The sequence below is a fragment of the Mercenaria mercenaria genome, chromosome 11, assembly GCF_021730395.1.
Source record: "Mercenaria mercenaria strain notata chromosome 11, MADL_Memer_1, whole genome shotgun sequence".
NCBI lineage: Eukaryota > Metazoa > Mollusca > Bivalvia > Venerida > Veneridae > Mercenaria > Mercenaria mercenaria.
In genome coordinates this window covers 4,788,666-4,813,089 of record NC_069371.1, presented here as the reverse complement: position 1 = coordinate 4,813,089, position 24,424 = coordinate 4,788,666, and the positions used below count along the sequence as shown (strand labels likewise).

The window sequence follows — 24,424 nt, the reverse complement described above, 5'->3', positions numbered from 1 at the left end:
ATTACCTCACATAATAAAGTTTCACTAATTTCTACACAACTTGTTAACATCAGACTTCCAGTTACAAATTTTGAAAATTCCTTTTTGTAAGACCAGTTGATCTAATTGGCTGAACTTGATCACATGGTATTCCCAGTCTGATGCTAATTATGTCTCCCCCAGGAGACATATTGTTTTTGCCCTGTCCGTCCGTCCGTCCTTCCATCCGTCCGTTCGTACGTCACACTTCATTTCCGAGCAATAACTGGAGAACCATTTGACCTAGAACCTTCAAACTTTATAGGGTTGTAGTGCTGCTGGAGTAGACGACCCCTATTGATTTTGGGGTCACTACATCAAAGGTCAAGGTCACAGGGGCCTGAACATTGAAAACCATTTCCGATCAATAACTAGAGAACCACTTGACCCAGAATGTTGAAACTTCATAGGATGATTGGTCATGAAGAGTAGATGACCCCTATTGATTTTGGGGTCACTCCATCAAAGGTCAAGGTCACAGGGGCCTGAACATGGAAAACCATTTCCGATCAATAACTAGAGAACCACTTGACCCAGAATGTTGAAACTTCATAGGATGATTGGTCATGAAGAGTAGATGACCCCTATTGATTTTGGGATCACTCCATTAAAGGTCAAGGTCACAGGGGCCTGAACATTCAAAACCATTTCAGGTCAGTAACTTGAGAACCACTTGACCCAGAATGATGAAACTTCATAGGATGATTGGTCATGCAGAATAGATGACCCCTAACGATTTTGGGGTCACTCTGTTAAAGGTCAAGGCCACAGGGGCCTGAATATGGAAAACCATTTCCAATCAATAACTTGAGAACCTCTCGACCCAGAATGTTGAAACTTCATAGGATGATTGTTCATGCAGAGTAAATGATCCCTATTGTTTTTTGGGTCACTCTGTTAAAGGTCAAGGTCACAGGGGCCTGAACATTGATAACCAGTTCCGATCAATAATTTGAGAACCACTTGACCCAGAATGTTGAAACTTCATAGGATGATTGAACATGCAGAGTAGATGACCCCTATTGATTTTCGGGCCAGTCAATTAAAGGTCAAGGTCACAGTGGCCTGTTCATGTAAAATCATTTTTTGGAAATAACTTGAGAACCACTTGACCTACAATGTTGAAACGTAATAGGATGATTGGACATGCAGAGTAGATGACCCCTATTTATTTTGAGGTCACTTGATCAAAGGTCAAGGTCACAGGAGCCTGAACAGTGACTTGAGAACCACTATGCCGAGAGTGTTGAAATTTAGCGGGATGACTGGACATGCCAAGTAGATGATCCCTATTGCAGCCAACCATCAGTGTCTCTTTGACTTTCACTCCTGACCCCTATTGACTTCTTTCCTATAGGACTTTGCATTGGGGGAGACATGCGCTTTTTTACAAAAGCATTTTCTAGTTGTTTTATGATGTGTTTAAAATCCCTCAGAAAATGACATGAGTTGTTTTCCAGAGTTAAAATTTTCCAAAGTTAAAACTACCAGAAAGTTTTTCTAAATGCTACATTTCCGTAGTGTCCATGAACATTCCATGAACATTTTGAAAGGTGTCAAGAGTGATTTCCAGAGATGTCCTTTGAAAATATTTGCAATCAGTCTGGACATGTTATATAACAGGTGACTTTTCCATACTACTCCATAGTACCTACTTTCAATGGAAGTTTTGCATATATTTTCACAGGTGAGTAGAATACTGCCAAAATATACAAATTAGTGTCTAGTGTTTTTGCCAACCAGTCTGCTACTCTTGCTGTCTACTTGTTAGTTAGTAAACTTGATAAAAGTCTACAGATATGGATCTTTGCAACATTGTATCTCTCCCTTAGCTTTAAGGAGGTAGGTTACCTTGTTACAAGGGTAAATTCAAATTAGTTGAACCGCAGCATCTTTTTGTATTTCGTGTAATATGAAGTTTTAACTGCTAAAATCTCAGTTTCGTTTGTCCCTGTCCCTTCAAGTTCAATTTTTATCCAGGTTTGAAGAACATGACCATCCAAAGGTATTTCATATTGAAAGAAGAAGGAAAATACGGATATTTAACACTTTTCGGTGTATTTTAGTTTCATTGATATCCGTAGAAGTCAACATAATCTATAATTTTACTAGTATGCACGTTAGCTTTCTAAGATAAGCTTAAAATGTATATGTCGCGGGCTCGTGTTTCCATGGTAACGCATTTTCTCCCCAGTTTTAAACACACTATGTATAAAAATAGGGGTTTTCGACGGCTTCAGTGCCATTCTGTTAATGACCAACATTGAATATTTGGGTAATATTATTAGCAAAATACCAAGCACTATACATGGTACACTATTTTTCTTAAAGTTTAAAGTAACCATGGCAACAGAGATGTTTAAAATGGCTTATATCTTGCTTTTTGTCGTAATTTCTATATAAATGATATTGAATAAGATTATCTTTCTAGTTGATGTAGCTTTAAAACATATTATTTCTAACGTAAGTTATATTTTCGTGTAATCTGCATTATTCAAACAAATTTCTAAGCTTAGAATACTTACAGCAGTACCCCCTCGTCTGGCATTTTTCATGGAAAATCGTTCAGCATGCTACTATTATTCTCATGGATATTGTTGAAATGAAAATAAAAAGCCGAAGCGTGTTTCTTAAATAGACAAGTGTCAACGCTTTTGAATTTTACATTTAGATACATAGGTCACGGGCTTCGTTTCCATGGTAACATCAATTCAATTCAAGAAACCACAATTTTCTACTGAAATTTGAACAATTTTAGATCTTAGTTTTAGTATAAAGTAACAAATTATCAACGGAACCTGTAAAATAGGTATTACAAATCAAACTGCTAGATTTTTTATTTGAAAATGGCCGTTACAAGTAACCTCTCACCCAACTATATTCCAAATAATATTGGTTACCATCATCCATTTTCTTACATCCGCATAACATTTCAATATAACTACATAAAAGAAGCAAAATATTGATTATTATTCAGAGCAAAAGACTCATAAAAAATATTTCAGCAAATAATGGTTATTTGAAAATAGTTTGAATAAAGAAAATGCACAGAATTACGTACTTTCAAGATAAAAGCTGTTAATTTTGCGCGGTAACTGACACGTAACGTCATGACGTCAATGACGTCATTTTAAGGCAACATTGTTTTGAAGCGTTTCTGCGGCAATTTATTCATTATTTCTGCATTATTTAACCATAAAGCGTCAGATCGAAGACAGGTCTATGATTTGTTTTCAGAAGAATGAATATACAAAGACATTTAGTTTGTCGTAAACGTCGTCGTAAATCGTCACGCTAGCTTCCGGTTGGACATGCGCACATACAAATATAAAGGTAACCTACCTCCTTAAGGATAATAAATAGCAGCGCAAAGCATCTTCAGCCCGGTCCTCTTGTTCCATGCATTGTCCTAGTAAATTTAAGGCTGTTTCCCTGTGTCCAAGATCTGGTTCTCGGTCAATTGTCCTGAGAAGGGTAGATAGTGCTCTTTTCTTTTCATCTTGTCTCCCAAGACATCTATAGGTCTTGTATTGTAGAAAGTAGAGGTAAGGGAGAGAATCAACCACAGTCAATTTTATCCAGTAGTCATCTGGGGGTCTGAAATGTAGAGTGTCTTTCGAAGATCTAAACATTTCATACTGTAGTTCATGTGGAACACATTTTATTTCATATGGCAGAAATTTAACACAGAATGCTGTAATGTGCTGTATAGCTTCTTCATTATGATCATTAGATACTGTGTTAAATCCTTTTCTTGGAGCTTGATTGATGTAAAGATGGCAACCACAAATAGGCTCAACAGTGTTTAGGTCATAGCTTCTTTCAATATTCCTAAGTGTAATTTCTGTTTTCCGATTATTCCCTACACAGTAATAGATTGATGCAAGCTTCAGTTTACCAGATGAAACGTCTGTGTTCAAACCCAAGGTGATCCAGGTGAGAGCTTCTGCTGATACTGCATTGTCCAAATGAATGCTGTGGGATGCTAGGGCAGATCCCAGGGATGTACAGAACCTTTGTGCAAAAAGACGGCATGCTGTTTTGTCCACTCCTACACAGTGATGAGAAGTATCAACTAATTTAAAAATATACTTCAGCAGTGTTTGTACAGCTTCTTCGTTACTACTGTTGCTGATAGAAATTATACAAGACCTTATGATAAAATCAGTTTCACGTGCAAGTGTCTTTAATATATATCCTGAAACAATATCACTTGATTTGAATGAGCTTAAATTATTCATTTTAAGCTGAAGCCTTAAACCAAGACTTGCACACTCAATCTCCAATAATGCTATACACCTACCACTTACAACATCACATATTTTTTGCAGAATATAAGGTTTATCTGTGTGTGGTATATTTCCTCTCATCAAATTGTTTCCAGGCATGATAAAGTGTGGACAATTTTCATTCAAAATACAGTTGTGTAGGACAAATAAACACAATGACAGACACCCAAGTATGTTATTTTCTTTCCAGATGTTTGAATGTGTATTTGCAATACAGTGAAACATAACTGTTTTACACATGAAACTTGAAATGGTATCTTCAAAATATGGCTTGATAAAGGTTTTCAATATTATCTTCATCAAGACATAACATCGGATCTGTGTAATATTGAGATTGAACATCAAGCATCTTTCTGCTAGGGATGTTGATATTCTCCATTCAAGTTCCTCGTGTTGACTGCCCTTGCTTCCAACAGCAACGAGGAAACATCCAGTACTGCCACAGTATCTTCTCATGTCAGCTGAAGGCCACTGACCCACACCTTGCCAGTCTAGCCACTGCCTTGCTTGTAGAGGCCAGGATTTACAGTGGAAAGCAAGAACAATGTCCACATTGCTGTGCCCAGGTTGTTCTGGTAATGTTTGTGCTGGACCGTGTCTTACTCCTCCATGGACAGCACCTGCTACTGCAGACAAGAATGTATTTTGTATCAATATTTTTCCTTTTCTTTCACCCAATACTTTTCCTTTTCTTTTACTGGAAAAATATTTATCATGAAAAGTATGATACGGAAGTGGAGTATCATTTCTCAGACGTTGCAGAAGACAATAGCCAGGTGATACAGTATCATCCTGGATCATCAGATAATTTGCTACACCTGGTTTCCAGTCACTTCTATCTTGTATCACATTATAGTCATTGAAACACCATAGTTGATCAATGTCTGAATCAAGTTGCAGTGTTGTCGTGCCCTCTGACTGGCTGCCAAAGCAGTATGCTGTAGCATTGTCACCCTGTAGTTGTATTGATCTTGTTTCCATAGATTCAGCAAGTAAAGCTGCCCTTCTTCTCTTAAGTACAATCCTCTCATCTACTCCTATATCAGAAAGAACATCTGACAGTAATACTGACACTGACTCGATGTACTCTGGTGCTTGAAACATTCTGAAAGTAAAGCAGTAACTGACTAAGAAATACAGAAAAAAAAATCGTAAAGGAAGTATGCAGATCCAGATAAGGTGATTCTCATTGCTATATATGGAATGTGATGTAGCTTTAAGACTTGTGTGAAAAATCAGCACTTCGCTCTCTCAGATTCTTATCACTGGATCATGTGTTACTGAGGGGCCATAACTGTAAAATTGTTAATATTCGTGGGGGGCAAATTTTCGTGGATTTCATGGTTTAGTCAATCCATGAAATTTAATCCCAACAAACAAGTAAAGTTCCCATTCATTTTATGTTCAAAAGTTGAAATCCACGAATTCCTATTCCCACGAACTTGCCATTTTGACCAAAACCACGAAATTTCATGCCCATGAAATTAAATGATTTTAGAGTATTATATGAACCAGAATAATTTGAAAAGTACTCATAGTGGTTTGCCAACATTTGTGTGGAGTTTTTCTTTGATGAAAAGTGTGGGCAATAGACAGATGATGGGTGTGGGCTAAAAATAACCATTTGCCCTTTTAGATAAATGTCATCTTTATATGTTGTCCCTGTACCTGGATTCAGTATTGTTATATTTTCTGGTCGTTTGGGATCATGGTGTCCATTCAGTACCAGTGTAATAGATTTCCGCTTAAGCTGGTGCTCAGGGGTAGAGACGTGTTGCATTTTCCATTACCTCTCATGAACAGACTCACTCAAACCAAGTCTCTCTGCTATTATTCTGCTTGGTTGCATTCTATGCTTCCAAAGGATCTTCTTACAGATTTTACTATTGATCATATAAGGCCAAAAAAAAAATTTGTTTCTGGTAACATGCTAAAAAAAATTAGGGTAGGTAGGCTGGAATTTTTTTATTTTTTTTAGCTCGACTATACGAAGTATGAGGAGGGCTATCCTACTCGCCCTGGCGTCGGCGTCTTTCCGCGTCCCCACCTTGGTTAAAGTTTTTTTACACTTTCTCTTTTTTCAACTTATCTCTGTAATTACTTGATGGATTTGATTCAAACTTGAAATACTTATTCCTCATCATCATCCACATCATCTGACATAAGGGCCATAACTCTGGCACCAATATTTCATGAATTATTTCCCCTTTTTACTTAGAATTTCAGGTTAAAGTTTTGGTGCACTTTCACTTTACCTCTGTTATTACTGAATGGATTTGATTCAAACTTAAAATATTGTTCAGCATCATCACCCACATCATATGACACAAGGTGCATAACTCTGGCACAATTTTTATGCCCCCGTAGGGAGGCATATAGTTTTTGAACCGTCTGTCTGTCGGTCTGTCAGTCTGTCGGTCTGTCTGCATTTTTCGTGTCCGGTCCATATCTTTGTCATCGATGGCTGGATTTTCAAATAACTTGGCATGAATGTGTACCACAGTAAGACGACGTGTCATGCGCAAGACCCAGGTCCGTAGCTCAAAGGTCAAGGTCACACTTAGACATTAAAGGATAATGCATTGATGGGCGTGTCCGGTCCATATCTTTGTCATCGATGGATGGATTTTCAAATAACTTGGCATGAATGTATAGCACAGTAAGACGACGTGTCATGCGCAAGACCCAGGTCCGTAGCTCAAAGGTCAAGGTCACACTTAGACATTAAAGGATAGTGCATTGATGGGCGTGTCAGGTCCATATTTTTGTCATTCATGCATGGATTTTAAAATAACTATGCATGAATGTGTGACACAGTAAGACGACGTGTCGCGTGCAAGACCCAGCTCCGTAGGTCAAAGGTCCTAAACTCTAACATCGGCCATAACTATTCATTTAAAGTGCCATCCGGGGCATGTGTCATCCTATGGAGACAGCTCTTGTTCATGTATTATTCCCCTTTTTACTTAGAATTTCAGGTTAAAGTTTTATGCACTTTCACTCTATCTCTGTTATTACTGAATGGATCTGATTCAAACTTAAACAATTGTTCAACATCATTACCTTTATCATATGACACAAGGTGCATAACTCTGGGACCAATTTTTCATGAATTATTTCCCGTTTTTACTTAGAATTTTAGGTTAAAGTTTTGATGCACTTTCACTCTGTCTCTGTTATTACTTAATGGATTTGATTCAAACTTAAAATAGTTGTTCAGCATCATCACCCACACCATATGATGCAAGGTGCATAACTCTGGCACCAAATTTTCATTAATTATTCCCCCTTTTCACTTAGAATTTTAGGTTGAAGTTTTGATGCACTTTCACTCTGTCTCTGTTATTACTGAATGGATTTGATTTAAACTTAAAATAGTTGTTCAACATCATCACCCACACCATATGACACAAGGTGCATAACTCTGGCACCATTTTTTCATGAATTATTCCCCCTTTTTACTTAGAATTTCAGGTTAAAGTTTTGGTGCACGTTCACTCTACCTCTGTTTTTACTGAATGGATTTGATTCAAACTTAAAATATTGTTCAGCATCATCACCCACATCATATGACACAAGATGCATAACTCTGGCACAATTTTTCATGAATTATTCCCCTTTTTACTTAGAATTTCAGGTTAAAGTTTTATGCACTTTCACTCTATCTCTGTTATTACTGAATGGATCTGATTCAAACTTAAACAATTGTTCAACATCATTACCTTTATCATATGACACAAGGTGCATAACTCTGGGACCAATTTTTCATGAATTATTTCCCCTTTTTACTTAGAATTGCACTTTCACTCTGTCTCTGTTATTACTTAATGGATTTGATTCAAACTTAAAATAGTTGTTCAGCATCATCACCCACACCATATGACGCAAGGTGCATAACTCTGGCACCAAATTTTCATTAATTATTCCCCCTTTTCACTTAGAATTTTAGGTTGAAGTTTTGATGCACTTTCACTCTGTCTCTGTTATTACTGAATGGATTTGATTTTAAACTTAAAATAGTTGTTCAACATCATCACCCACACCATATGACACAAGGTGCATAACTCTGGCACCATTTTTTCATGAATTATTTCCCCCTTTTTAACTTAGAATTTCAGGTTAAAGTTTTGGTGCACGTTCACTCTACCTCTGTTTTTACTGAATGGATTTGATTCAAACTTAAAATATTGTTCAGCATCATCACCCACATCATATGACACAAGATGCATAACTCTGGCACAATTTTTCATGAATTATTCCCCTTTTTACTTAGAATTTCAGGTTAAAGTTTTATGCACTTTCACTCTATCTCTGTTATTACTGAATGGATCTGATTCAAACTTAAACAATTGTTCAACATCATTACCTTTATCATATGACACAAGGTGCATAACTCTGGGACCAGTTTTTCATGAATTATTTCCCCTTTTTACTTAGAATTGCACTTTCACTCTGTCTCTGTTATTACTTAATGGATTTGATTCAAACTTAAAATAGTTGTTCAGCATCATCACCCACACCATATGACGCAAGGTGCATAACTCTGGCACCAAATTTTCATTAATTATTCCCCCTTGTTACTTAGAATTTTAGGTTGAAGTTTTAATGCACTTTCACTCTGTCTCTGTTATTACTGAATGGATTTGATTTAAACTTAAAATAGTTGTTCAACATCATCACCCACACCATATGACACAAGGTGCATAACTCTGGCACCAATATTTTATGAATTATGCCCCTTTTTGCTTAGGATATACTGATATAGTGTTTTGATACATTTTACCTTTACCTTTCTTATTACTTTAAGTTGATATTTTTGACATAGACTCAGGCTATTGTGCAATATCTTCATCCACAATTGGAGTCATTAAACACTCCAGTGACAGCTCTAGTTTCCTCAGATGTGCCCAGTTTCACTATCCAGCATCGAAATAGTCGAGCGTGCTGTCTCCTCCCTCATGAAATTTATCTTCTGAATATTGACTGAACTGCTGTCTGAACAATGGCTGAATACATATGAATATTGTCTGAAAAAATTGTCTGAATAATGTTTGAAATGGCCCACTTCAGTATGTATTCAGATTTCATTCAGTATTTGTTCAGATTTCTGTTCTGACAAATTCAGAATACATTTTCAGAATGGATTCAGACATGTTTCTGAAGAATTTCTGAAAACATCTGAATATTTCTGAAAACAAAAAGTCTGAATAATGTTTGAAATTGGCCCACTTCAGTATGTATTCAGTATTTGTTCATATTTCTGTTCAGACAAATTCAAAATACGTTTTCAGAGTGGATTCAGACATGTTTCTGAAGAATTGCTGAAAACATCTGAATATTTCTGAAAACAGAAAGTCTGAATAATGTTTGAAATTGGCCCACTTCAGTACAAATTCAGACTTCATTCAGTATTTTTTTCAGATTTCTGTTCAGACAAATTCAGAAGATGTTTTCAAAATGAATTCAGACATGTTTCTGAAGAATTGCTGAAAAAAATCTGAATATTTCTGAAAACAAAAAAGTATGAGATGCCATGTTATGAGGGTCATTGCATTCACAATATTCAATTATAATGTGCAAACTGGGTGATATGCAGTTGGAAGACCTGTGTCAAAAAGTAAAATATGTGATAAAGTTGGACAGAGCACTGGCATGCACTGTTTAATGAAATATCAGTACACTATACATGCATTTTTTTCACAATACTATAAAATTTTAACAAATGGTGTTTCACAATATGTAACTTGACCACAGTGTAAGGTCATCTCAGGATGCCAAACATGTGTGTGAAGTTTGAAAACATTTGACCAAGCAGTTTTGGAGAAACCTTTTTTGCAAAGACTTGTTGATGGGGACACCCACACTGATGAAAAGCTCCGGTATACAATTTGATAAAGCCAAAAGTTCAGATATATTCAGCCAGTATTTTCTGAGATATTCAGACATCAATTCTGAAATGTTCAGCAAATATTCAGAAATGTTCAGATTAAATTGGCACAATTTTCAACCAATTTGGACTGGCTGTAAGCCCACAGTTACCGTTATTGTTACTGTTCATTGATAATTAGTTTGTTTTGCCACTTCAAAATGCCAAGTAACTTAGCTAGATTTCTTGTTTCATTAATTTTCTTTTATCTTTTAAGTTGACCTGCTCAAACATTTGTTAAAACTTACATATCTTCTTCTTCTTGGTGTTTACCAAACTTTCAGATGAAAATGCAACTACTACTGCCAACCTCTTGTACTTAAGTTTTGCAAATGATTGCATGAAAGGGTAGTTTGCATCTAAAGTTGACTGTTATAGACTGTGCTGCTATCTACATGTAACAATGAAACAAATCCTTCTTGAAACCAAAATAAAGCTTGCAAGGCAGCCATTTTTGAGAAAAAGAGCGGGAAATTTGCTGCAGCTTACAACATGGACAATGTGATTAATCAGTACTGATATAATACTCTAAATATAACAAATAATGACCCCTTGTAATTGTTATCCCTATAATCATATTGTGGAATATTGTTTGTCAATCAAAACAATCCTACAAGTTTGATATTTCTTTTTCAAACAATTTTTTTATTCAGTGATGTAAGCAGGCGCGTAACTAGGCATACGCAAATACGCACGTGCGTCATTTTCAAATCGCATTTTCAAAAAATAAAAACTCTAAAAATGTGAAATCTGCATTAAAAATCGATGCTTAAGGGGGGTTATATCTATAGGCATTAAATTCCTATCGATCACAGCTGAATTCTTGAATTCTTTATCTCAAAATAAAAAAGTCCCTCACATAAAGCCGACCGCAGACCTACTTCGTGTCACTGTTTATAACCCTTGATTGTATCGATTTATTGTTGTATCTCGGTATATTCCAAATGTAACACATGTTTAAACAAACCGTGAATGTTTGAAATGGCTGACTGTGGCATTTTGCCGCCTTACGCCTACGTTTTTGAAAGCATAGTATCATGAGGTAATTGAGATAATAGACAGATAATTACTTGTATAGTAGAGACGATTATTTTGTGTGGGAAGCAGAACATTGCTTGAGAATACTAAGGGCTCGCCGAAATACTAAAAACATCCCCTGAGTTAAACACCAACGTTTTAAACAGGGAAAAAACTCATTGCTAAGGCGTAAAACATTGTTTGTTTCCGGTATCCCGACCTACCGTAAATGTTTGACCCGATCCTAAATGTTTTTATGGCCTTAGAGAATATTTTTTTTAACTTTTTAACAAAAGGTTACAAAACTGCATTTTTTTTGTGCTTTAAACATGGCCAGTGATGTTAGAAGTCAACTTGCTGTGCTCTTAAAGTATAACCCCCTTATTCGACATTAAAATAATTTCCGAAAAATCTCACTTAATAAAAAGATTTATCACATGTTTGACGTCGCGGGAGTGTAATAAAGCCATTAAATAAAAACGATAATACACTAGTGTAATAAAGCTTTGACGTTGACGTCGTTTTTAGTATAGGAGACGTTGGTGAAAATGACTTGTTGATATAGTAAAGGAATTTAGAATTTTTTGATATTTCTCAAGAAAAAACTAACATGTGATAAAAAGAATATTACATTTGTGACTTTCCACATTGAATTTATTAAACTCGTTGAATAAAATTGATAAAATGCTCGGCAGAGCCTCGCATTTTATTATTTTATTCAACTCGTTTAATAAATTCAATATGAAAAGACACTCATGTAATATCCTCTATTTCCAACCTACCTACCCTATTGTTTAAGCATGTTACCGGAAACAAAAGAATTGTTAGGCCTAACTAGCAAGTAAGCATCAGCGGCAGAATTTATCTAAGAACTGTTATCTTGTACCTCCCCAAGAGTTTGATTTAACTTATGACTTCCAAAACACTTTACGCCAGTATTTTTCTATCTTTAATTTTACCAGCCCTCCTGTCCTAACATTTGGGAAAGTAAAAAAAGTAAGACTAAAATAAACTCAGTGTCCAAAAATGATGTGAAGTGAAGTGGTATTTTTTTTTTTAAATCAAATAACAGTTTAAGGGCAGGAATATCAGAAAACAGGTTCCATACTGATTTTACATGAAAATAATGTTAAATGCTTAAGAACAAATCATATGCATTAAAAAAGATGAGTTCTTGAATATGGATTGGAATATGATAAAACAAGATATGTCCTGACTCCTTCATATTTGCTGCCAAAAAGGTTTTATTCCAGATTTTTTTTTATTTATAAGGGGTGCACTATTAATGCATCATCTTTAAATCATCAAAAAATGTAAACTATATAAGTGTATTTTTTATTGCTGATATCTTATTATTTAAAGTAAAAAAAAATATTTTAATGCGAGAAAAGAAAAGCTATCACGATTGTCTTTAACTTTTATCTGCCAACTTGTTCCACGGATAGGGTTCGTTGAACATTGGGATTCAAACCTTGTTCCACAGTTGATGGTATGACATTGTGTAAGAATATACAATTAGTGACCTTAATCACTTAACATATAGATGTAGTGGGCTATAGCCGAATTTGAACCAGCATCCACTCGGCACCAAATGCTGAGCAATTACAAGTCTTCTTGGATAAAAGTACAAGAACAATAAAAATGCATATTTCGAACATGTTGAGAACAACTGAGCACAGGTACAACAGGTAAGTTTTTGTGATCAACTACTGTCTGTCCTCTGGCTGTCAGCGTCTGCCTTGTGAACAGAGATGTGGCTATAGTTTGATTCAATAATAATCATCATTTCATTTGGTGATAGTGTTGCCTTGTTGGTAGTTTCAGTTCATGTTGAATAGGGCTGCGTTTGAGATTTTGTAAAAATACTTTACAATCGAGGACATTTCTTTTTTCCCCTCCTCCTGCCCTGCCTTTTAAAAAAAATATCGGTAAAACAAATGATAAAAAATAGACTTATTTTCAAATATAAATTAAATGGTAGATAAACTTATCGCTACAAAATGGATTTCGAAAATATTTAAAATTTATTTTAATGCCCTTAATCAGCTGTTCAACATGGATGTATCTGTACACTGTATCTGCAGGCGCTATTAGTATATTTTTTTTTCAATTGAGCATACTACAATGTCCCCATTGGGTACTGGGTTACGGTTGAGTATCCTCATAGCCCCTAAGGGACCTTAAAGTAGTACCCCCTGCGGACGATGACCCGTTCAGCCTAGCTGAAGGTGTCACGTCCGTTTTCACAGGAACAATGCAAAGAAGAAGTGTTCCAATTTTACAGTGCAAACCTGCCAGTAGATGTCACCGAAGACCTCTTTCTCAGGGAATTTGATTGTTGACGCATTTGGTGGACATAGGATGCACTGAGAAGCTTGGAGTATGCGGCCGATATGTACCCAAGCATCAGAAAATGTCTGATCATTCGATTAGTGATGTCAGTCTCAACTGCAACCGCAGAAAGATCATTCTCCACTATGAGAAGGGTGAAAACCTATCTGCGCAGTACAACGGGTACAGAAAGCGTTTGTCCGGGTTAGGACTCCTGAACATTTATAGAGAGCGGGAAATTGGTGCAGAACATGTTGTTGACGTATTTGCGAAAAGGAAAAGCCGACGTTTGGCACTTCCGTGTTTGAATATATAACAATGTCAATAGAAAATGCCGCACTGATCATTGATACGACACGAGCCCGTCGACCACAGACATGTATAGTCAATCAGGGGAATTTTGTGTTTTTTCTTGCTGACGACTGAAGAGTGTAAATGTGTATTTAATTAACTCCTGTCTTTATCGGGAAAATGTTCTGCATATTTTGATGATTTTCAACACTGTGCCGTAAAATCATTGCTATTCAGTTGGGCATTACTTGATATGTAAGATCTAGTGATGGACCCTCTCTGGTCACTTAGGCCTATAATAATGTGGTTCAGATCGGCTGTTAAAGATAAAAAAAATAGGTATTAAATCAAATTTGCTACTGTAAATTGTATGATTTTCATATTGAAATTCGTCATCTGGATACCCTCCAGAACGCACCCGAGACGTTCTAAGAAAAAAAATTTCTCGGGGGAGCATGCCCCCGAACCCTCCTAGCAATCGTGCGTATTCTCAAAATAGGCCCAGTTACGCCCCTGGTAAGCGACCATTTTTCTGAATATTTCTGAACATTATATTTCTGAAAACTTCTGAAACCTTTCTTATTGTATCTGAACGTATCTGAACATTCACTAACACTTTCAACTAATGACTTAATATTTAAACCTCAATAAGAAACCAGTACACTTACATCAATTTATTTGTTGTTGAGAATTAAATAAAAATGTTTTCTTCTTTTCTAGTTCAGCACCATAATAGAATAAATCAGTAGGAACATATAGATGTATTTAAATGTAAAAATAATGACTTTATGCCACTTTTTAACTCAGAATTTTTTGGTTGAAATTTTTTATATAGTCAAATATCTCTTTTGCTATCAAAGCTTTTGACTTGAAACTTAAAATAGTTATACTATCAAAGTCTACACCTGGTGACTCACTGTCCAGGAGATCCCCATAACTCAGATTTGAATTTTGACAGTAATGTCCCTTTTTAACTTAAAATCTTTTGGTTAAAGTTATAACGTTTTTACTAGAAAAGCTTTAATTCAGAGTCAAGCACTGAGAAAATTCAAGAGTGGTGTCTTACGGATAGCTCTAAGTTTTAGCTCACCTGTCACAAAGTGACAAGGTGAGCTTTTGTGATCGCGCGGTGTCCGTCGTCCGTCCGTAAACTTTTGCTTGTGACCACTCTAGAGGTCACATTTTTATGCCCCCACTTTGGGGGGGGGGGGATATAGATTTGCTCTTGTCCGTCCGTCCGTCCGTCCGAAAATGTTGTGTCGCGCGTAGCTCTGAAAGTATTTGACGTAGAGTCACAAAACTTTACAGGAATGTTGGTCAGCATGGTTAGTTGTGCACCTGGGGTTTCACGTCCGGATTCATTCAGTCATGTAGAAGTTATGGCCCCTGACTTTGTAAAAATTGGTCATTTTAATGTTGTGTCGTGCCTAGCTCCAAAAGTATATGACCTAGAGTCACAAAACTTTACAGGCATGTTGGTCAGCATGTGTAGTTGTGCACCTGGGGTTTCGTGTCCGGATTCATCCAGTCATGTAGGAGTTATGGCCCCTGACTTAGCTAAAAATTGGTCATTTAAATGTTGTGTCGCGCATAGCCCCAAAAGTATTTGACCTAGAATCACCAAAGTTTACAGGAATGTTGGTCAGCATGTGTAGTTGTGCACTTGGGGTTTCGCATCCGGATTCATTCAGTATTGTAGGAGTTCTGGCCCCTGACTAATGTCATGTAGTGGGGGCATCTGTGTCCCATGGACACATTTCTGGTTCATGGGATCTTTATGAAAGTTGGTCAGAATGTTCATCTTGATGATATCTAGGTCAAGTTCGAAACTGGGTCACGTGCCATCAAAAACTAGGTCAGTAGGTCTAAAAATAGAAAAACCTTGTGACCTCTCTAGAGGCCATATATTTCACAAGATCTTCATTAAACTTGGTCAGAATGTTCATCTTGATGATATCTAGGTCAGGTTCGAAACTGGGTCACGTGCCATCAAAAACTAGGTCAGTAGGTCTAAAAATAGAAAAACCTTGTGACCTCTCTAGAGGCCATATATTTCACAAGATCTTCATGAAAGTTGGTCAGAACGTTCATCTTGATAATATCTAAATCAAGTTCGAAACTGGGTCACGTGCCATCAAAAACTAGGTCAGTAGGTCAAATAATAAAAAACCTTGTGACCTCTCTAGAGGCCATATTTTTCATGGGATCTGTATGAAAATTGGTCTGAATGTTCATCTTGATGATATCTAGGCCAAGTTCGAAACTGGGTCATGTGCGGTCAAAAACTAGGTCAGTAGGTCTAAAAATAGAAAAACCTTGTGACCTCTCTAGAGGCCATATATTTCAAGAGATCTTCATGAAAATTGGTCAGAATGTTCACCTTGATAATATCTAGGTCAAGTTCGAAAGTGGGTCACGTGCGGTCAAAAACTAGGTCAGTAGGTCAAATAATAGAAAAACCTTGTGACCTCTCTAGAGGCCATATTTTTCATGGGATCTGTATGAAAATTGGTCTGAATGTTCATCTTGATGATATGTAGGTCAAGTTCGAAAGTAGGTCACGTACCATAAAAAACTAGGTCAGTAGGTCAAATAATAGAAAAACCTTGTGACCTCTCTAAAGGCCATATTTTTCATGGGATCTGTATGAAAATTGGTCTGAATGTTCATCTTGATGATATCTAGGTCAAGTTCGAAACAGGGTCAACTGCAGTCAAAAACTAGGTCAGTAGGTCTAAAATTATTAAAATCTTTTGACCTCTCTAGAGACCATATTTTTCAATGGATCTTCATGAAAATTGGTCAGAATTTTTATCTTGATAATATCTAGGTCAAGTTCAAAACTGGGTCACATGAGCTCAAAAACTAGGTCACTATGTCAAATAATAGAAAAAACGACGTCATACTCAAAACTGGGTCATGTGGGAAGAGGTGAGCGATTCAGGACCATCATGGTCCTCTTGTCTTATTTCTGATATGCATTTCAGTAGAAGTTTTGAGAAAAATCGGTCATCTGATATATCTTGAATTTATTTCTTAGTCTTTCAGGAAATTTCAGTAGAGAGTTCAGAAAAATGATATTAAGTCGTGTTTTCAGACATATTCAGAAATGATCCCTTTCTGAATAATATCGGAAAAATGTTACTGAACAATAAGCCTTGTTTCAGCAATAATTCAGAAGATTTCAGTGTCTGAATTATTCTTAACTATTTTCTTAAATATTAAGATATTATTCAGAAATAATCAGAAAGTATTAAGACAATTTTCAGAAGACAGAATTCATGTTCAGTCAGTCTTCAGACACCAACTTTCTGTTCAGAATGTTTCAGCATATGTTAAGACATGTTTCAGAAGATTTCAGACAATATTCAGAAGATAAATTTCATGAGGGAGCTGTGACAGCTCATGTTTTTTTTTTATTAAGCGAGACTTTTCGAAAATTATTTTTGTGTCAAAAAATGAATACAAATAAGGGGGTTATGCCTTTAGAGCATCAGTAAGTTGATTTCTAACATCACTGACCATGTTTAAAACATAAAAAGTGCAGTTTTGCAGCTTTTTGTTAAAAAGTTGAAAAAATATTCTCCAAGGCCATAAAAACATTTAGGGTCGGGGCAAAAATCTGGTGTAGGTCGGGAAACAAACAATTTTTTTTTTTAAATATAATGAAAAATTCAAACAGTTCGCATTTAACATAACCTGTATTTTAAACTATTGTGAAATCTTTAGATATTGATTGGAAATTAAAGGGCCTCCGTGGCCGAGTGGTTAGAGTCGTTGACTTCAAACCATTTGCCCCTCATCGATGTGGGTTCGAAACCTCATTTGGGGCGTAGAAGTCTTCACGTGAGGAAGCCATCCAGCTGGCTTACGGAAGGTCGGTGGTTCTACCCAGGTGCCCGCTCGTGATGAAGTAGTGCACGGAGGGGCACCTGGGGTCTTCCTCCACCAATAAAGCTGGAAAGTCGCCATATGACCTAAAATTGTGTCGGTGCGACGTTAAACCCAACAAAATAAATAAATAAATTGATTGGAAATTAAACTTTGTATAGTGTGTGGTTGTACCTAATCAAAAACTCTAAAAGAACTAAATAAAATTTTGATTTATTTGAAATCTACATACTCAATTCCCCATAAAATAACTGTTTTGAATGAAACCACAAAATTGTTAACTAATTCACATGGAATATAACTTTAAATGTGTGAAATTACATACCTTTGTTTGGTTTCAAATAAGCAAACTGATTTTTATTAACCTCTTCAGATCGGATGTTTGTAATGCAGAGTTATGGTCTTTCCTTTTTTACTTCCTGTTTCTGTTTGAACAAGAGGATAACTCAAACATTTAATCTTGTTTTGATAGCCAGTTGTTACCTACCTTTAAGGAGAGCAATACTGGTGAACAGAAAGTCTTTTCATGCCCCCTAAGGTGGGCATATTAAAATTGCACTGTCCGTCTGTGTGTGTGAGCATGTGTCCATGTAAATTCTTGTCCGGGCTGTAACTTCAACCTTCACAAAGGGATTGGAAAATAATTTGACACAAATGAGCCGTGCCATGGGAAAACCAACATAGTGGGTATGCGACCAGCATGGATCCAGACCAGCCTGCGCATCCGCGCAGTCTGGTCAGGCTCCATGCTGTTCGCTTTTAAAGCCTATTTGAATTGGAGAAACTGTTAGCGAACAGCATGGATCCTGACCAGACTGCGCGGATGCGCAGGCTGGTCTGGATCCATGCTGGTCGCAAAGCCACTATGTTGATTTTCTCATGGCACGGCTCAAATGTTAACCATATTGAGGTGTGTCACGCTTATGACCTGGGTCTCTCAAGTCACTTATGACAGATCTTGTTATTTTACAGTTATGGATGCTGGATTCCATGGTACAGATGTACAGATCTAGCTCAGTGCCAGACTCTGATGGAAATATACAAGTCACAAAGACAGATGTCACTAAAATTATGTTTAAGTGTCAACTTGGTGGATTATGTGCAAATAGGTAAACAGTTCTTGAAATACATGTATTAAGAAAAAAAAATGTTTTGTGTTGTTAATTTGAAAATCACAATTTGATTCAAGTTTTCTCAATAATGCTGAACATGAGGCTTTGAAGACCACTATAGAAAGTCTGGGTGAGACGACCTTCCATCAGCATTTCAGAGTTTTGGAAGCAAAAGTAGAAGTCTATGTTAAATCAAAGCTAGGTCCAAAATATCATTGTGTGAATATTAGGTGTTTGAAAGTGTTATGGGCTGCACCTATATGACCTCTATCAATTACTGGTCATTTTCAAAAGTTATAGATAACCAAAAGTTCCTTTAAAAGACATATATTGTTAGAAGTGGTTATTACAGCTGATGATACACACTATATACAGTAAAACCTGTATTATGCAACCAGTCAAGGGAGCAGCATAATGTGGCCTCATAAGACAGGTGGCTGCTTAAGGTATTAGACCCCTAATAGTAATGTTTAAAAAATGGCATTTGCTTGGTATTTTCTTAAAGTTGACTGTGTTTCTCACTGTGTTGCAACTTTTAAACAACTTTTACCGTGCCGTTTTTTATAAATTTTGTATAATTTATAGCATTTCCTCATGCTCAAGTAGCGACAAATTTAAAAGTGATGGCCACTATCCAAAACGTTTGCAGAGAATTCATTACGCCATTAATTTTGAGAAAAGAAACATCAAATTATTGGTAAACAATTATAAAACTGTCAGTATCATTTTTTCTAGGGTACCTCAAGTAAACGAGTTTAATGAGACAGAATTCTAACTCCAACATTGAAAAATTAAGGCCGAACCCTGCGGGGTCTGTTTTGAATTTTGTTCACTTTATTAAAAAATAACCTTAGGGCAGAAGTAAAACCTACCTACATTTCTTCCACAATATATAGTCTAAAGAGTGAAGGCAAAAAAGAGAACTTTTACCACATGTAACTCAGTATTTTTTAAGATGTCTAACTCTACCCCCTCTGTTTCAGAGGTAAATTCACTTTGAACAGCAAGAAATCGCTTATCAAATGAAAATTTTCCACTTTTGTACAATAAAGCAATAATAAGTCTTGAAAGAAGTAAAAACTTGCTAGAAAAAAAGGAAAATAAGGAAAAAAAATTTTGGTCCCAGTGGGGCTTGAACCTACGCACCCCTGAAAACTGCAGTCAAAGTAGGTTTATGGTAGGAATTAAATACTCTTCAAAAAGGAGGTGCTCTGTTATGGATCTAATACCTTAAGCCAGGTTAAATCTAGAGCAAATTTCAATTTGGGAATTCAGCTGACTAGCTGCTTTATCAGGGGACTGCTAAGCAAGGTTCAACTATAGCTAGCTGAGCATCACTGAACACATAACTCGTACACTGAACAGCATTTGAAATGATTACTGTGGTTGAAATAAAATAACGGTTTTGTAAATCCAGCTGTTCCGAAAGAAGAAATTGAATTGCTTGTCAGCAGATTTTACATAAGAAAGGAAGTGTTCTTTGTCAGTTTGAACAAATTCAAAGGGCCATGTTTTTTAGCTCACCATAACTTAAAATGCTCTTGGTGAGCTATTGTGATCACTCACCCTCCATCCCTTCATCAGTCCATATTTTTTTTGGAATGAAATTTCCTCAGCAATTATTTGGTGGAAGTTTATGAAACTTGGCCTGGATGTTCCTTGGGTGGTCCTTTTCCAAAATTATTCATATGGTTCTGCTCGGTTGCAATTAAGGGGCGCCAGAGCTAAAATAGAAAAGTCTTCATACGACATCTCCTAAATCACTAGTCAATTTTGAAATAATTTCACACTGTTGTTCCTGTTTGACCCTCTTCCAAGATAGTTATAATTATACCAATTCCTCAAAACACATTGCTGCCAGCAGATGTTGTCACTTTACCTTATATATAGTAGAAACTTAAAAAAAAAATTTTTTTGTCGGAATCTGCCTGTCAAATTTTACAATAGTTTTACTTAAATGATTCTTTGGTTACTCTTTACAATTGTTAAAATTATTCTGGTTCATCAGAAAACATAGCCACTAAAGGATGTGGTGACTTTTCCCTATATGTATTGCAGAAAGTTTTAAAATCTTCTTGTCAGAAAGTGCTTGCCCAATGTTAAAACAATTGTACACAAAATATTCCTTGGGAGACCCTTTATGAAGATTGTTCAGATTATTCTGATTTGTCAAAAAAACATGGTTGCCAGGAGTTGTTGTATGTTTTTCTTATAAAAAATCTTCCTGTAAAAAACTGTCTGCCCTATTTCAAATTAATTTTACGCAAATGATCCCTTGGTGATTCTTTACCAAAATTATTCCCATTCATGAAAAAACATGGCTGCCAAAGCTAAAAATAGAAAAATCTTCAAAAGACATCTTCTAAACTGCTTTTCAGATTATTCCCATTCATAAAAAATAGCTGCCAGGTGGGACATGGTCACTTTCCCCTATATTGTATATAGTGGAAAATTTAAAAATCTTCTTGTCAGAAATAGCAGGCCCAATTAATTCCAACATATATGTAGTGAATTCTTTAAAGACTTCTTGTCAGAAACTGCTTACCTGATTTTAAAGTGATTTTAAACAAATAGTCCTTTGGTGAGCCTGTACTAAGATTGATCAAATTATTCTGATTTCTCAAAAATACGGCTGTCAGGGATAAATGTAAAATAATCTTCAAACACATCTGAACCATTGGCGTCATTATGAAATAATTTCACTGAAATGTTTATTTGGTGGCAGTCTACCAAGAGTGTTAATATTTTTCTGATTTTTCAATAAACATAGCTGCCAGAGCTAAAAATAGAAACTCTTCAAAGACAGTCTTCTGAACCACTGGTCCAATTTTGAAATAATTTCATGGAAATGTCCCTTGGTTGACCATATATTAATTTGTTAAAAGCCATCTTTATTTATCAAAAATAAAACAAACAAACAAAAAACATGGCTGCCAGGGGTGGGTCTGTATTTCCCTATTTCGCTCTGTGGAAAACTTTAAAAATCTCTGATGAATCTGAAGGCCAGTTTTCAAAGTAATCTTGCAGAAATGTTTCTTGTTGTACCTGTCTGAGCTTTGAAACTGGGTTGAGCTATATATGGCCATTATGGCCCTCTTGTCCATGCAGCAAAATGAGTATTTGAAAAGAAGTGCTATTAACTTTTCTTTTTAATAAAAGCAATGTGATTTTATATCAGATCACCAGATTATGTTACCAAGTCGGTGATATCATTATGGAAGAAAGATAATACAGTTCATGGCTTCAGACTTCCACATCCTGTCTTCCTTCAGCTGATAAATCTACTCTTACAGAACTGTAAAACCCTTCCTGCTTCACAGAGATATCTCAACGGTTTCCATGTAAGTATTATAGGTGAAATACATAAATCTACTCTTACAGAACTGTAAAACTCTTCCTGCCTCACCGGTTTCCATGTAAGTATTATAGGTGAAATACATAAATCTACTCTTACAGAACTGTAAAACTCTTCCTGCCTCACCGGTTTCCATGTAAGTATTATAGGTGAAATACATAAACCTACTCTTACAGAACTGTAAAACCCTTCCTGCTTCACAGAGATATCTCAACAGTTTCCATGTAAGTATTATAGGTGAAATACATAAATCTACTCTTACAGAACTGTAAAACTCTTCCTGCCTCACAGAGATATCTCAACGGTTTCCATGTAAGTATTATAGGTGAAATACATAAATCTACTCTTACAGAACTGTAAAACTCTTCCTGCCTCACAGAGATATCTCAACAGTTTCCATGTAAGTATTATAGATGATATACATAAATCTACTCTTACAGAACTGTAAAACTCTTCCTGCCTCACAGAGATATCTCAACGGATTCCATGTAAGTATTATAGGTGAAATACATAAATCTACTCTAACAGAACTGTAAAACTCTTCCTGCCTCACAGAGATATCTCAACGGATTCCATGTAAGTATTATAGACGAAATGAAATGGATTCCATGTAAGTATTATAGATGAAATGCATAAATCTACTCTTACAGAACTGTAAAACTCTTCCTGCCTCACAGAGATATCTCAACGAATTCAATGTAAGTATTATAGGTGAAATACATAAATCTACTCTTACAGAACTGTAAAACTCTTCCTGCCTCACAGAGATATCTCAACGGTTTCCATGTAAGTATTATAGGTGAAATACATAAATCTACTCTTACAGAACTGTAAAACTCTTCCTGTCTCACAGAGATATCTCAACAGTTTCCATGTAAGTATTATAGGTGAAATACATAAATCTACTCAAACTCTTCCTGCCTCACAGAGATATCTCAATGGTTTCCATGTAAGTATTATAGATGAAATACATAAATCTACTCTTACAGAACTGTAAAACTCTTCATGCCTCACAGAAATATCTCAACAGTTTCCATGTAAGTATTATAGGTGAAATACATAAATCTATTCTTACAGAACTGTAAAACTCTTCCTGCCTCACAGAGATATCTCAACAGTTTCCATGTAAGTATTATAGGTGAAATACATAAATCTACTCTTACAGAACTGTAAAACTCTTCTGTCTCACAGAGATATCTCAATGGTTTCCATGTAAGTATTATAGATGAAATACATAAATCTACTCTTACAGAACTGTAAAACTCTTCATGCCTCACAGAAATATCTCAACAGTTTCCATGTAAGTATTATAGGTGAAATACATAAATCTACTCTTACAGAACTGTAAAACTCTTCTGTCTCACAGAGATATCTCAATGGTTTCCATGTAAGTATTATAGATGAAATACATAAATCTACTCTTACAGAACTGTAAAACTCTTCATGCCTCACAGAAATATCTCAACAGTTTCCATGTAAGTATTATAGGTGAAATACATAAATCTACTCTTACAGAACTGTAAAACTCTTCCTGCCTCACAGAGATATCTCAACAGTTTCCATGTAAGTATTATAGATGAAATACATAAATCTACTCTTACAGAACTGTAAAACTCTTCCTGCCTCACAGAGATATCTTAACAGTTTCCATGTAAGTATTATAAGTGAAATACATAAATCTACTCAAACTCTTCCTGCCTCACAGAGATATCTCAATGATTTCCATGTTAGTATTATAGATGAAATACATAAATCTACTCTTACAGAACTGTAAAACTCTTCCTGCCTCACAGAGATATCTCAATGTAAGTATTATAGATGAAATACATAAATCTATTCTTACAGAACTGTGAAACTCTTCCTGTCTCACAGAAACATCTCAGCAGTTTCCGTGTAAGTATTATAGGTGAAATACATAAATCTACTCTTACAGAACTGTAAAACTCTTCCTGCCTCACAGAGATATCTCAACAGTTTCCATGTAAGTATTATAGGAGAAATACACAATAAGATTTGTTTGACCTAAATGGCCGGCTTTTCCAGCATTTTATTTTACTGAAAAAATAAAAAATATTCATGAGGAATTAATTTTAACCTTACATGTTCCAAGTTTCTTTTGAACACTAAAATTTGGTATACTTATACATGTATATTAATTTTATTAACCTCATTGATTGGTTGAAAATATGATATG

At 35.8% G+C, this 24,424-nt stretch overlaps 2 protein-coding genes across 2 annotated transcripts in view; one reads left to right on the top strand and one right to left on the bottom strand.

Annotated features, from left to right (window-relative positions):
* The window catches only part of LOC123531517 (E3 ubiquitin-protein ligase E3D-like), a 53,439-nt gene that overhangs the window by 24,563 nt on the left and 4,452 nt on the right, over positions 1-24,424 (top strand). Inside the window, exons 7-8 of the mRNA XM_045312560.2 lie at positions 18,736-18,872; positions 22,054-22,216. Coding sequence (XP_045168495.2) covers positions 18,736-18,872; positions 22,054-22,216 — 300 coding nt within the window. The remainder of the gene's footprint in view (positions 1-18,735; positions 18,873-22,053; positions 22,217-24,424) is intronic.
* LOC123531518 (uncharacterized) lies at positions 2,945-18,196 on the bottom strand. The gene is made up of 2 exons (XM_045312561.2): positions 18,089-18,196; positions 2,945-5,412 (listed from the first exon to the last, which is right to left on the bottom strand). The coding sequence occupies exon 2, from the start codon at positions 5,409-5,411 to the stop codon at positions 3,357-3,359; it is 2,055 nt and encodes a 684-aa protein (XP_045168496.2). The 5' UTR covers position 5,412; positions 18,089-18,196; the 3' UTR covers positions 2,945-3,356.